Consider the following 15,034-nt stretch of genomic DNA (forward strand, 5'->3'; position numbering starts at 1 on the left):
TTCCTATGGATAAGCATTACTTTCTACCTACCCAGTTAAGGTGGGTATCAAGTGTCTCTACTTTGTAGAGTGTAACTATATCAGCTTTCAATAAGTATTGAATAGCCCATTTCTAAGCTTTCTAAAAGAAACAGTGTAGTATTATTATTTATTTTTGCATCTTACACATTTTCTACAACTTAAACATTTCCTTAGAAGTTCTGTAACAAATATAAAACAGCACATAAAAGAGAGGTGACATATACATCAGTTTATTGCCTGTTAAGTGTATTCAGGTGACAGAATCAACAACAAATGTGTTGGCAAATGAGAAAAATCTTTACATGGAATCACTTTGTTATGCTGATGCAGTACAGCCAACAGTGTTTCATGTTCTAAAAAATGTTTGTGACTTTTAAAATTACCTTCAAAATGCATATAATTTATTTCTAGGTACATTTTGTTAAATCTGTCATTTGTCTCTTTTCAGTTATTGTTTGATATTTATGTTGTAGCAGTGAGAAACAGAATTGTGTGCTCAATGCTCTACAAAGGCACACCAGCTCTAGGTTCATTCTGGAAGGGGCTAAGATGAATTCTACATCCCCAAGAAGCCCAGAAGATAATGTACAGGTTTTATTTATGATTTATTTTCATTCAGATTTCGTTTTGCTGATTAAAGCAATGTAGAACAGCTGGAAAATTCAATGTCTTAAGCTTGCCTTGATGACAGGGTATAAATTGACAAATGCTCTTACTTACAAAGGTACATTTTAGTTGATTGCACTTAAAATTTATGGAAGAACAAATGTGGCAGGTTTTTCTGAGTAAATGAAACAAACTCCATCACTGTCATTGCAAAAATTTCTTTACTGCCTTGGTTTGACTTCCTGATTTTTTTCCATTATTACTGCAAGTCAGCACCAATGGAGTTACAGATTTTTCGTCTGAAACATTTTGAAAGGACCTTTTTTAATGTTCCTGAAGTTGATAAAAATGAATAGACGAAGTTATGGTTTAGTTTCCTCTTAATTCTCTCTTAAAATTGACATTGCTAAGAAAGGCAGAACAAGCAAGAAATACACATTTGTCTTCATCCTTTCCTACCTACTTTTTCTGGTTGTAGTAAATGTTAAGACAGATAAATTTCTATTAGTAATAGTGCTTTCAAATCCTTATTTTGCCCTAAAATTCATTCATGAAAACTTCTCGCTGGTAGTAATATTAGTAATTTTTTATAGAAGTGTCTCACAGAATACATAACACCTGTCTTTGTCACAGCTCACATAAATCCTGTTCTGAGGAGGTCATCTCTCCTGCAGCAGAGTGCCAGCTGAAGGAGCTGCCCTGGCTTTGCCAGTTCCAGTGCTGGAAGCAGATGACTCCTAACAAAACCAAACCTCCATCACATTCACATTTTCCTTGTACCTCATCTGACTGGCAGGAGATAAGCCCTTACACTGAATTATTTTACCCACCATATTCCTTTTAATTTTTGTGATTTTCTGGATGCTGTCATTTCTAGCTAATGGTCATGGAACTGTGGTCCCCACTGAGCATTTTTCTTTGATTAACAATTCAGAAGGAAGAAACTTTGATTACCGTGGGAAAGGAAGAACTCTAATAGAAGAGAAATAAAGCTGTTCTTTTCCCACTTCTCCCCTTTCTTACTGACACCCCAAGATGAAATTGAATAGAGCAACTTTTAGCTATGTTTTTAGCTTTGTTTTCCCTAATTTCTATTTTAAAATTTAGTGAAACTGACTTCCCAGTCATAAAATGGGTGAAATTGCTACATGTCCAATAACACTAAAATTGATGTTAATAGATGGAAAGAAATTATTACTGGATATTGGAGGAAGATCAGCTAATTAGTATCTATACACACAGAACACACACACACACAAATGTTAAGTAATCGCTCCCAATTTCCTTCACAAATTTCATTATAGCAAAGCAACTGTTCATCCTTGTTTCCAGAGGCATTTTGTAGTCTTGTGTTTTAGAGGTCACTTCTCTGAAAGGCAAAATATTCCTTTAATCATTACACTTTCAGGAATGTCCCACTTTGGTTAGCTCATATGGTGGTGTGTTAGTGAGGTCTACAAATGTTTCCTGTGAGAAGAAAATCCTAAGGTAGCTGTCAGCAGTGGGAATGAATCACTTGATAGGATTGCATCCTACATGTGAAATCTGACACCTTGTATAAAAGCAGGAGTTTGGTATTATGTCATGTAATGTTGTCACTTGTCTCCTGCTCCCTCTCTCCTTCTTCCAAGAGTTCAAACAAAAGAGGGTCTCCCTCCCTGTAGTGCTTGTCTGTATGCAGAAGCACTGGAAACCAATGAATTTTAGCTTCAGTAGTGCTCAGATGTGTGTGCATGGCTCACATGCATCCCTTTGCATTCCTTTCCCTTCCATGCTGTAATTTGGTGGGTGCTGAAGGCAGACTGTCCTGTTCTGACATGCAATTACGGGAAAAAAGCAACCAACCCCAAGAAACAAAACAACAAAAAAAACCAAACCAACCAACCAACAAAACCCCAAACCCAACTCCCCGTCAGAAACACTTGGGTGCTTTTCTATTCTAAGAAAAAAAGAATTGCTTATTATGTGTGGCTAGAGGGGTCAGGGAATACACCCTGCCTCTGTCAGTCTGTAGGCAGCAGAACTCGGAACCAATTCAGGAGTGCCAGTATATGCCAGTATATGCCTGCTTTAGTTGACCAGGCTCTCTTCTGCCAGACCCAAGTCCAACTCCTGTGGGAGCAATTCCCCAATATTCCTTCACAGGGCTCTCTGTCCCATGCCCTGCTCCATAATGCAGGCTGGCCCACGTGCAGCAGATTCTGCAGCTGTTTAGCACTGCTCCTGCAGCAAGAGAGACATGCAAAGCTGGCAGGTAATGCTGCAGGCTGTGCCAGGGTCAATGGGGTCCTCCACCCACAGTCTGACAGTGCCTGCCTCTTATGGGACCAGGCAAAGTCATCTGGATCAGATCATCCATTTGTGCAAGGGCAGGCAGGCTGCACATTGCAGGTCCATGCCTTGACATCCAGCATGAAGGTGGGTTTGCCTGGGATCAATGCAGAGGTGGCTTGGACAGCACGGTCATCTGGACAGCCTCTTGTAAACTTGTCAGTCACTTCTCAAGCTGTCCAAGCCTCCCCTTTCCACCTCTCAGCAATATCTTCATGAAGAAGCCCTTCCATGTAGTTCCTCCACCACAGAGAGTGGTTGATCTCTAGATTAGTTTATGTGTGCTTTACATGCCCCCTACAAATCCAGCAAAAACTGTGGATGTGACATGTCTGTTCCTACACCTCCCAGAACATATTCGGACCCTTCTTTGGGTCGCAGTTTTCGCTCACATGATATTTAAAGGCTGCAGAAACAAGTGCAACCTGCTTAGCAGTGTCTGACCCCAATAAAAAGGTCTGATCAATAGAGAAGCTTATCCAGGACAGATCAGTGTAGCCAAGCAGAACAGCTACTCACCTTCCTGCTGTCATAGTTTTCCTCTGAGATCACCCTGCCTTGTGACTGAAGCTTTCTATTTTGAAGCACATGGGCACAGTTCCCTCTCCAACTGCTTCAATGCTGAAACCACAGAGGGCTGTCTCATGCATTACAGGACTCCTTAGGAAGTCTGCCTTTCTTTTCCTTAGCTCATACCACTGGTGGATTAACACTTAAAACTTATGAAAGCCTGTTTCTACCTTCTGCTGTCAGTGAGGGCCCCGTTTTGGTGAGAGTCATAGAACCACTGAATGATTTGAGCTGGACAGGACCTCTAATGGACATGTAGTTCCAACTCCCTGCCATGGGCAGGGACACCTTCCACCAGACCAGGTTGCTAAAAACCCCATCCAACTGGCCTTGAAGACTTCCAGGGATGGGGGATAATTGGACAACTTCTTTCAATGTCTCACCACCTTCAACAGAAGAAAAAAAATTCTTCCCTGTATCCAATGTAAATCTGTCCTCTTTCAGTTTAATACCAGTGCCCCTTGTCCTGTCACTACAGGCTCTAATGAAAAGTCTCTGTCATCATTAGGAACAGGCTAGGTCTTGATTGTTTGTACTCATCTACTTTAGTTTCCAAAAGGCTTTTCCAGAAGTTAAAACTTCAACTTTTTGGCGCAACACTGTATTTATATTCTGCTCCATTCAAATAACCTTGCTAAATGCTCTTTGGTATGTTAATGGATCTCAGGAATGCAACTTCCCTGCTCATCTTGGATGCCAGGAAGGTGTTGACTTTTTTGTTGTTGTTGTTCCTGTTTTTATCCTGCACAGAACAGACCCTTTCAGAAAGTTAATTTCTTCACATCCATACCTTAGCTTTTCCCAAGCCACAGAGCATTCCTGGCATTTTTTGAGGGGGGTCTTCCTCTGGTCCTGCATGCTCTGGTGTAAGCTACTACTGTGGAGGTGACAGGCAGTGTGTACATGCTGACAAGCATTTGACAGGTTGCTGACCACTAGCTGGAGCTCACTGACATATTACAACACACCTCTCTGCTTGTTTCTCTCAGCACCCCTGGAGATTATGGCAGCCACTTAGAATAGCAAGAATAAGTGGAATTGAGGAACAGAAGATGCATCTCATTTATTTCCATTGCAGCTGGTGCAAGTTCCAAAAGTGTGGTGACAGCATTGCTCACAATGAAAGTACAGCCTGCTGTCTTCCTCTGGGTGCTCTGCAGAGTCCCTTCACTTCTGCAGAGTAAGAATCACCACAATCCTCTAGGAAAGCTTTCCAGGATTGTTGTATGTGGGGTTGGTTCAGTTACGGGTTTTAATAAATGTCAGTTAGTCGGTTCTCTGTACCCCCATTTTCCCCTCACAATGGTCTGCTCCAAGTTGTCTACCATAGGAGCTTTTACATGTCCATCTTGTAGCCACGCCTGAATTCTTCCTGAAAGTTCTGTGTCAGTCACCCCATCCTTGCAATCCTATTTGTCCCAGAACACTGTACCCACCCCTGTTATGTTCCCATAGGTTGCTGTGATCCGTGTCACTCCCCTGTCGTCTGTCCCTATTAAGTAAGGGGGGCTTCCACCTGTCTGCCCGCCCCCTATTTAACCCGATGCCTCCTTTGTTCAATCGTTTGTCCTCGTGCACGACCTGGGGACAGCCGCTCCAACCACTGCAGCGGCCACGCGGGAAATAAACATTCTCCGCCATGCAGGCAAGGTGTGCCTTTTCTCGTCCCTTTTCTTCCTCTCAGTGTAAGGCTACGAAAGTTGCATTACCCACGCCGAAGCGCTCAGCCCTAGAGCCTCCCTGCACGCAGCAGCTTCGGTCTCACCAAAAGGCAGAGCCTAGCCGGGCGCCCCAGCTGCCCGAGGCCGGAGCAAAGAAGAAAAGCCACACAGGATCATGTCCTCTTAAGAACAATTTTTTTTAAAGGTCACTATGCCTGTGAATCAATATCTAGGCATGTATCTGCATCTTTAAACATCTACACAAAAAAAAAAAAAAAAAAAAAAAAAAAAAAACAAAAGAAAATGAAAAACCAAAACCCAACCAAACTAAAAACAAACAAACAAACAAACAGAAAACAAATAAAACCCAAAACCCAAAAACCAAACTAACAAAACAAAACCAAACAGCACACATTTTAGCTATGCCTGAAGAAAGCAAGAAACTACTTTAAATCCTTCACTCAGCAGCCATCACTTTGAGACTATGGAGAGGTACACCCTGCTTAAACACAGCTATTAAGTAGCTGTTGGCATGAAAGAAAAAGTGTCCTGGAATATGCTCCTCTTGCCTTTTCAGGGTTATCTTTGTCCTTCTGGGCTCCCCAGTCTAGGCTGGGAGCAGAGCCAGACTGGATGAACAGTAGCTACCTGCTCCTACTGGCCAGCTTTCCTGCAGACACACACCTGTGTGTGGCTGTCTAAACATCTATAAACAATAAAAAATCTGCATGTTTCACAGTTCATCCAACAAGTTGTGTTGGAGGAAGCACATGTTTAATGTCACCAGTGCATGTGGTCATTCCTGAGATGGCTGTCCTAAGTGACAGTATTCTGAATTAATACAGACGTGAACTTCTCACCCCAGTATGGTCTGACCTTTACTCAGCTCCTTACAACGCCTAAGCATTAAATATCCACCTAAATGCCACAATGAAATTAATACATGACAATCTGAGATTTCATCTTCCTCTGCATGGTTAGTTAAACAGTAAAAATCAGCAGTACTACACAAACCTCCTCACTGATCTGTATCCTCCATGGGAGCAGAGTATCACTGCCATGCTTTACTCATAACTTCCTGACACACCTGGTGAGAAGACCAGACCTATAATAGCCAGACCTATTATAGATCCTCTGGTCTGGCTGAACAGAGAGCTTTGGCTGGAACTCAATAAAAAAAGGAGACTTTATGACCACTGGAAGAAGTAGAAGGTAGCTCAGGAGAACTACTGGGACGTTCTGAGGTTATGCAGAGATAAAAGTGGAAGAAAAAGGAACTTAATCTGGCTACTGCCATATAATACATTAAAAATGTTTCTATAAATACATTAGTAACAAAAGGCTGGCTAAGAAGAATCTGCATCATTTATTGGATGGGTGTGGGTGGAAATGTACTGACAAAGAAGGTTGAGGTATTTAATGCATTCTTTGTTTCAGTCTCTAATAGTAAGAGCAGTTGTTCTGCAGGTACTCAGACCCCTGAGCTGGACAACAGGGAAAAGAATGTAGCCCCCATAATCCAAGGGGAAATGGCCAGTCACCTGCTGTACCATTTAGACACAAGTCTATGGTGCTGAATGGCATTCACCCAACTGTACTCAGGGAGCTGGTGGAAGAGCTCACAGAGCTACCTTCTATCATTTACCCACAGTCCTGCCTCACCAAGGAGGCTCCAGGTCACTGGAGGTCAGCCAGTGTGATGTCCTTTTACAAGAAGGGTTGGAAGGAGGATCTGGGAAACTACAGACTGGTCAGCCTGACCTCAGTGCTGGGGAAGGTCATGGAGCAGATAATCTTGAGTGCATCATATGGCATGGCCAGCACAACCAGGGGATTGGGGCCCAGCCATCACGGCTTTGTGAAAGGAAGGTCCCACTTGACCAACCTGATCTACATCTGTGATACAGTGACCTCCTTAATGAATGAAGGAAAGGCTGTGGATGTTGTCTACTTGGAGTTTAGTAAAGCTTCTGATATTTTCCACAGCATTCTCCATGAGAAACTGGCTGCTTATGGCTTGGACAGGTGCACTATTCACTGGATAAAAACTTGTCTGGATGGCTGGGCCCAGAGAGTGATAGGGAATGGGGATGGTCTCTTCTCCCAGACAAGTGATTTGCCAAGAACAAAGAGAATCAAGTTGCACCAGGTGAGTTTTAGATTGGATATCAGGAAAGATGTCTTCACTGAAAGAGTTGTCAAGCATTGGAACAGGTTGCCCAGGGAAGTGTTGGAGTCATCATCCCTGGAGGTATTTAAATGGTGTTTAGATGTGGCACTTAGACACATGATTTAGTGATGGGCTTGGCAGTGCTGGGTTAATAGCTGGACTCAATGATCTTATCTTTTCAACACAAACTATACTGATTCTATGATTCTCTGTCACCATGAAGTTTTCCTGCTTAGAAATATGCCACTGCAATCAGTATCCTGCTGTATTCTTGGTATAGCAGCAGCATACATAAGCATAGAGTTGGTACTGTTAACCTTTAATTAAGATTAAATAATGAAAAAGGAAGCAACTTTACCTAACTGATGGCTTTTGCCCTAACTATGTCATGAATACAGAGATAAAACAAAGAAAGCAATTTTGCTTGACGTGATGTCAGCTTTAATGTAACCTTTCTGATTAACAAAATTAGACAGCAATTAAATAGTGATCAAATCAGTCTTTATTGATTATTTATAAGAAACTTCCTGGAAATATAAGTGTTGGATCTTTTAACTGACAGTTTACCACAAGACAAAGCTAACAGCAAAAAGTGACAGGCTTTATTGCATGATTATTGATGTACGCAGCAGAGCGAGATAACATTCTGACACAAGCCCTTAAAAAAGGGTACTGTAATTTTGTTCAACCAAAATTCATATTTAACAAAAAAATATGTTTTTCTGCAAAAATCTTATGCTGCCACATGCAACCCCTTGTTACTTCAGTACATCCTGTTTGGGTACTTTTAAGTTTTTCCAACGCCTCAAAATAACTTTGTATTTTTCACTTTCAGTTTTATCAGATAATTTTTTTAAGACTACACGCATAACTACAGCAGCTCCTGTTTCTTTATCTTCACCTATTATGAGATCCAGTGTGTCACCAAGTTTCACCTGGAATCAGAAAGAGAAGATGAGTGATTATAAACATTGCCTGAGAAAAACAAATCCCCCACAATCTTCCTTTCTTTCCACTTAATATTCTTATCTCACAGGAGAGGAGGAAGGCAGCCAATACTAGACCTATTATAGATCCTCCAGTGATGAACTTCTAGGAAAGCCGTGGCAATACGCAATTACATGTCTCATGACCTTCCCTGCCAAGAGCTTCACCCTCCGTGTTATACAACCAACACCTAACTGTGAAAAAGGTTTTATGTATGTCTTTTTTCCCGAAGTGTGCTTTCCACCAATCTTTTTCTATTAACACAGACACAAAACAGCAAAATGCAAAGTTCTTCCTCATGCCTTTGAAACAGTTTAAAGTGTTTCAAAGAACAGAGTGCTCAGCAACTGCCTGTGCTCCTCTCAAAGGTCAGAGAAGCAATACACCTCTCATAAACCAGCCATAACTGTATGGGATCAGGAATCAAAACTTCTCATCCTATTGCCTTTTGACGACAGTAGCCACCACCAAGGATCACCCTTACATGAAGAAAGGGTTGGTAGAAGTATATGTCTGGTGACCCTTCTGGCTCTCTCCTAACTGTGGTCCTGTGTGCTCTATTACAGGTACAACAATCTTCCCTCAGCCACCCCAGTTTCAATCCCTTTCTATCATCAAACTTCCTCTTTTTCTTTAATCATGTGCCTGCTCCACCAGTATCTCAGATTTAATTATTCCTACTCCATCAAACCATGCATAGTGATATCATCACTTCCTTCAGCAACTTAAAATGTTCCGTCCTTGCTGCCTTCTCCTGACTTTCAGCCTTAGATTTGACTCTCCAACCACACAAGTTTCCTGTCTGCCTTAGGGAATAATGTTTTACCCAGGGAACCATGGTCACACCATCCCCCCTCCAGGTGCAAGTGCTGTTAGCAATGCTGTGCATTCACCTTTGCAGAGTGATCTAGAGGGAGAAGATCATGCCTTAGCTATTTTCTTGTACTATGTTTAAAAATAATTAAATTTTAAAAAGTCTTACAGTTCTACTTTTCTTCCATAATTTTTCTCCATTCAGCCTGAGTTCATTATTGTAGAATGCATCTTCTACTTTACTGAAGAAAAACAAGGTTTTATTGCAGTTATAATGTGCAGCAAACCAAATGCAATTGTTTCTTTGCAGAAACACAACACCACCATTCATGGGCAAGGAACATTTCTACACCTCTAATTTGTGTGTAAAGGACACTTTCACTTAAGGTCAGGACAGACTTGGAACTGGAAGTAAAGAAAAGGGCTTTCAAAGATATTAAATGAAATAGTAGCATACAGTTGCTCTGTGCCAGAACAGCTGTTTCTAGAGATCTGTCTCCTGAATATCCAATCAATAATATCCCCTTTCCTGCATCAGCCAGTTTAATAATTTGTTAGTGATCAAGTTATACTAATATTCTGTTCTAACAACATAGTGATATCAGACTTCTGCAGGTTGCATTAGATCAAACACTGTCATACATTTATAGACTGCACATTTACCTGGTGGACCTGTGAAACTTATACCTACCATCCCCTATTTCTCCATTCATTAAATAGTGCATTATTTTACTCCCTCAATTTCAAATTAGACCTTTTCCTATTACACAGTACAGTATTTTGCATTTTCTTTATTTTAAATAAATAGGAAGTGATACAAAATGCCTCCTCAGCAATCTTAGAAATACTGCAGACAGGGAAAAGCAAAATCAGGCTGTTTCAAGGGAGGTAGGGTGAAATAAACAGGAATGTCCATACATCCAAAATATATATTTAGAGAATCAAAAAAGCTACACCAAAAAAAAAAAAAAAACCACAAATACTAAGTTATTGCTAAGGCAGCAATAAAAGGTTATCAAATGTCAGATTTTAGATGCATGACATCTTTCTCACTAGCAAGTTGTTTCTTCTGTACTTACTTTCTTGCCATGTCTAGGCCAGCTTTCAAGATCACATCATAACGAAGAGACTGCACTACTTTTTCAAGATCCTTGTAATCTTTTACTATGTTGGGGTCATTTTCAAATTCATCTTCCAAATTACTTTCATCTTCATCCTCTTCTTCCTCCTCTTCTTGTACGCTTTGTCTGCTCCTTTTAGAGCTTTTGCTGCTTTTGTTCCTCAGAGAAAGTACTGAGATATACTCTGGAGAGAGTCTTAATGCACTGAGTCTGACTGGGGAAAAACTGAAACATCTTCTGTAGTTTACTGTGCTTGCTTGACAGCTGCAGAATAAGCTTCTCCTCCAAGTGGGATACAGTTTATTTGAGGGGAATTTCTCCCACAGTCCGAACCAGACATTTAGTTTTCTGAAAGTGCTGATGGGGAGTCTGAAGCCAGTCATAGCATAACCTAAAATAAAACAAACATTCACACGTAAAAATGAGCAACTGTTTTGATGGATTGGAAGGATTTCCCCACATATGGCATAACAGTTACTACAAAAAGATGAGTATTCAGTTCCCCATACAGTGATGTATCACCTGAAAGCACAAGGCTTTAGGTGGCTTTATGATCCGACTTTCTCATACACTGGCCAACGCTACAAAGAGCTAAGACACCAGATGAGAAACAAATGCAGAAATGCCCAACAGAATACTCTGTTTGTAATTCTTTTTCTGGTGTTCAATATTAACTGTGCAAACACATTTGTGACGCTTTCCTCCCTACCTCTGAAATACAATTCACAAAATACACAGAAACACCGCTATCTGTGTCATAAAAAGCACAGGGAGATCTCTATTTATCATGAGTCATTGTCAATACAAGCAAGCTGCTGAGCACTGCAAGCAAGCAAATCCAGAAAAGCCGAAAGCTGCTTAACCTCCGTTTCTGCTTGGACCACAACGCTCCTGCGTGGCAAAACGCTGCACAACGTCCCCCCCTGTTTCTCCAGATGGGAACTGGCGCCGTGGTAGTGCTCGGCAGAAATAACACGGCTCTATGTACCGCACCAGGCGTGACACCAGGAGCGAGACTGGCAACAGCAGGCTCATCTGAAAGCTCCCCGGTGCTGCTGCTCCTCTCTCTGACCGGGGACAAGTAGGTGGAAACACCCCCAAAACACTCCAGGTGTCGTTCAACGCTCTCAGAAACAGATTTACAGCCCCTATTAGTTGGGTGCTGCGCTGGCTTTTACTGTGATCTTATATCCACGGAAACACGTCTTTCCTTACGAGATTAGAGTCTGGTTTCCCCGCACCCAAGTGACCCCTGCCGAAATATGAAATGAGGCGGTATTTGTGGCTGAGAAAAAAAGCCCTTATCAATGAGAGCAATTAGTGGCCAAATAAAAATAACCACACCTCCCTCGGCTTTCTTCTTGTAACTAAATATGTGAACTTAAAATATATGACATATACTTTGAATTGTAGGACGGTATCGCAGAACACACAGGCCCCTCCTCAGTTCGGGGGCAAATTCCAACAGTTATTTGAACATGCAAATAAATATTACTGCTTCTTTTTAGCGCTCGACCTTATTTTGTTCCGCGCAGGCCAGCGGGTACAAGCGGGCCAGGAGGGCCGTGAGCCCGCCCGGCACAGCAAGCGCGCCCCCTCCGCCTCGCTGGAACCCTCGGGCGGGCAGAGCCTCGCCCGGCACCCCCGCCCCGGCCCGGCCCCTGACCCGCCGGCGGGGCGCTCGGTGGCGGCGGCACCGGGCGGCCCCGCCTTCCCTGGCGGCTGCCCCGGGAGGCCGCAGGGGCCCGGCCGCCGCCGCGACCCGGCCCCGCGATCTCGGAGCCGCGGCGCGCCCGCTCCGGCCCCGGCGGAGGGCGGCCCGCGGGGCGCGGCGTTACCTGGGTGCCGCGGGCGCCTCGGGCCCGGGCCTCGCTGCCGTCCCCGCGCCGCCGCTCGCCCGCCGGAGGCGGAGCCGGAGCCGCCGCAGCCCCGGCTCGGCGCCCTCTGCCGGGGCCTGGGCTCGGCGGACCCGCTCCGCGCCCCGGGGCGGGACGGGCAGGGCGGGCGGCGCGGGGGCCGCTCGTTCTCCGCCCCGTGCCCGCCGGTCTGCGAGCCGAGGCGCCTCTCCCAGAATCGCGGAATGGGCAAGGTTGGAAGGCGCCACAGTGGGTCATCTGGTCCAGCCTCCCTGCTCAAGCAGGGTCATCCCAGAGCACAGGGCACAGGATTGTGTCCAGGCAGTTGTTGAGTATTTCCAGCGAAGGAGACTCCACAAGCTCTCTGGGCAGCCTGTTCCAGTGCTCAGTTACCCGAGCAGTAAGGAAGTTCTTCTTCATGTGCCGGTGAAACTTCCTGTGCATCATTTTCTGTCTGTTGCCTCGTGTCCTAATAGTTGGCACCAGCGAGAAAAACCTGGCTCCATCCTCTTGGCATCCTCTCTCTAAATATTTGAGGCTGCCTCTCCCCTTTAGTGCACTGTGCCCATCGGTTTGGGAGCAGAGGCTGGAGAAAGCTGGGAGAGAGACAGGAGGGCAGCGGGCTGAAGCGGGTATCCTGCCAATGCCTCCTCAGCAAACCGGGAGGTTCCACGGGAAGAGCCCTCTGTGCTTGGGCCAACCTCTGCCCTGTACTCTGCTAGAGGACTGGTCCAGCCACTGATGGTCTCCTGCTCCACTGAGATGTGCTGGAGCGGTTTCCCATTATAATTTCCCCAGCTTTCCAGGGAAGTTTTTTTCTGTATTTTCAGCCCCTCATGCTCTGACCACATTCCCAAAGCAAAAAACATGAAAATCTCTCACTGGGGACATCACTCCAGCAGATGCGCAAGTTTTCCAACCACAGATTGATTTCAAATCTGTGGCTTGGCCACCATGACGATCTAATCCAAACCCTTCTGTGGCCTACATTTCCCCTTATCTTTCTTACTTCACATTGCATCTCCCTCTTTTACTCTGCATCTCAGTTACTGGAGGTAATTTATAATTCCTTTTCTGTGGAGCTCAGAAACTAGGAAAAGTCCATCCCCTCTTCTGCCCTCTCCCAGATTTCTCTATGGTGTGCACCAATCTCTTGGTGCTTCTGAACGCTCTGATTTCTCAGTGTTTGGGGAAATCTCTGTATCCATACAGAGCAGGCACAGAATGCAAGCAGATTGGTAGCATCTTGCCCTCATGTAAGTGGCTGCACAAGGTTAAGGGTAATTTTGGCAGATGGAAAAGCTCCTGAGCTTTATAGTTCTGCTTTAAAATGCTGGCCACCTCACCTGACAGACCAGTCATCCCTTGGAAAAATACTGGCAAATCTGAAAAGTAATATAACTGCAGAACTACTGCTGGACAGCAGCTGTGCAATTAGCACGGGCATTATAAGTGTCTGCTTAATTTTACACCTGTATAAACTTTGTCATAAAATGTTTGAATGGGAGGTTTTTATGCCAGGGATATTTGGTAAAGGAGCAATTCACAGGCAAAGCTATTTCCCCTCCTTAGAAACTTCACTGGGAAGAAATCGCTGAACACCTTTGTGTCTTTATGCGTTTTGAATGTTCTGTGCTAAGTTCTGTGAGATTCTGACCAATTTCAGTTGAGACTATAGCCTCTTAACTTTTTTAGCACTTTCCCCCTATATATTATAAATATACATACATACTTACTGAAGGGGAAAAATGAACAGTAAGAGTACCTTTCTTGTATTCGTAGTGGCACATAGTGAGTCAAAATAGAAAAAAATGTCAAGAGCAGCATGGATTCCCTTAGCAGAAATGCTACCATCTTCAAGGAGGAAAAAATCCCTCAGCCAAAACCCAACAGAAACCACCCCAAGCCTGTCTTTCCATACACCCCAGTCTCTTCAAATCTTTTGGAATTTGATTTGTCTCATGGAGGATTAAAGTAATGATCTAACATTGCTGAGAGTGAGGTTAACTTACTCTTAGTAAACCAATATATAAGTATTAGTGCCTTTCCATGTTGTTCAGGTATTACACATCCTTATTACACCTTCATATTGAATGGCAAGGTAAAGAGTGTGTCTGAAATCACCCCATCTTTTACATTTTAAAATATGATGATACAGTTGCATCTCACAGAAGCAGAAATTAATCAGATGCAGAGGAAATGCAACATGGTTGTCATGAACAGGCATCACGAGTCTGATTTGTCTCACCATTTCGCAACCCCAAACAGAGACATCACCTCTGTCACACTTAATTTCCTAGTCCAGCTATGAGGGCAACTGTTCCAGTTGTACAAGTTGGAAGGTACATTATGTTATTATTACATCTCAGTCATGAAAGCAGATGCTTATCAAAGCTTTTTGGGATTCCCCCCCGCCCCCCCCCCCCCCCGGATTCATTATTCATTCAGCCCTGGACTGTAGAGGAACTTCAATGTCTCTCAGGTGTCTTCTTGTCAGACTCCCTCCATGCCACAGAGCTGAAGGGTCATGAAAGGGAACTCCCAGCCTGGGTGAGTATGTGCCTTTTTTAATAAAAAAAAATGCAAAAATTAAGTTAACAATGATTAATCCTACTTTATATATATATATGGAACTGTAATTACAACCAAAATGTTCCGAGGGGGTAAAGACTTTAGTGTATTTTTTCTCAGTCTACCATTAGATGGCAGTGAAAAGCTCCTCTCAAAGCTGTCACGGGCTCAGGCTTCCCGCACAAGAGGCTTTGCTCAAGCACACATCAGTCATAACTATCTCTAAGCAGGATGTCTTTAAGCTGATTTCAGATGACTTTTTTTTTTTTTTTAATTTTTTTTAAAAAATATATATATATATATAAAACCTCAGCAACATACAGTCAA

At 43.5% G+C, this 15,034-nt stretch overlaps 1 protein-coding gene across 2 annotated transcripts; it reads right to left on the reverse strand.

Annotated features, from left to right (window-relative positions):
* Positions 1 to 7,843: 7,843 nt before the first annotated feature.
* On the reverse strand, positions 7,844 to 12,213 carry MTRES1 (mitochondrial transcription rescue factor 1). Of its 2 annotated transcripts, none has more exons than XM_053974654.1 (4): positions 12,119 to 12,213; positions 10,239 to 10,671; positions 9,329 to 9,401; positions 7,844 to 8,294 (listed from the first exon to the last, which is right to left on the reverse strand). In XM_053974654.1, exons 2-4 carry the CDS (start codon positions 10,661 to 10,663, stop codon positions 8,118 to 8,120), a joined length of 675 nt encoding a protein of 224 aa, XP_053830629.1. In that variant the 5' UTR covers positions 10,664 to 10,671; positions 12,119 to 12,213; the 3' UTR covers positions 7,844 to 8,117. The 2 variants fall into 2 exon arrangements, with proteins under 2 accessions (XP_053830629.1, XP_053830630.1); XM_053974655.1 differs by lacking the exon at positions 12,119 to 12,213 and adding an exon at positions 11,797 to 11,897.
* Positions 12,214 to 15,034: the final 2,821 nt, after the last annotated feature.

Source organism: Vidua macroura, chromosome 3 (genome assembly GCF_024509145.1).
Source record: "Vidua macroura isolate BioBank_ID:100142 chromosome 3, ASM2450914v1, whole genome shotgun sequence".
Lineage (NCBI taxonomy): Eukaryota > Metazoa > Chordata > Aves > Passeriformes > Viduidae > Vidua > Vidua macroura.

Excerpts from the sequence above, each read along its gene's own strand:
- MTRES1 (XM_053974654.1), bottom strand. The coding sequence starts at position 10,663 with ATGACTGGCTTCAGACTCCCCATCAGCACTTTCAGAAAACTAAATGTC. Across the intron at positions 9,402-10,238 it reads GGCCTAGACATGGCAAGAAA|TAAAGTAGAAGATGCATTCT; the intron begins GTAAGTACAGAA and ends GTTTTTCTTCAG. Across the intron at positions 8,295-9,328 it reads TATGGAAGAAAAGTAGAACT|GTGAAACTTGGTGACACACT; the intron begins GTAAGACTTTTT and ends TTCTGATTCCAG.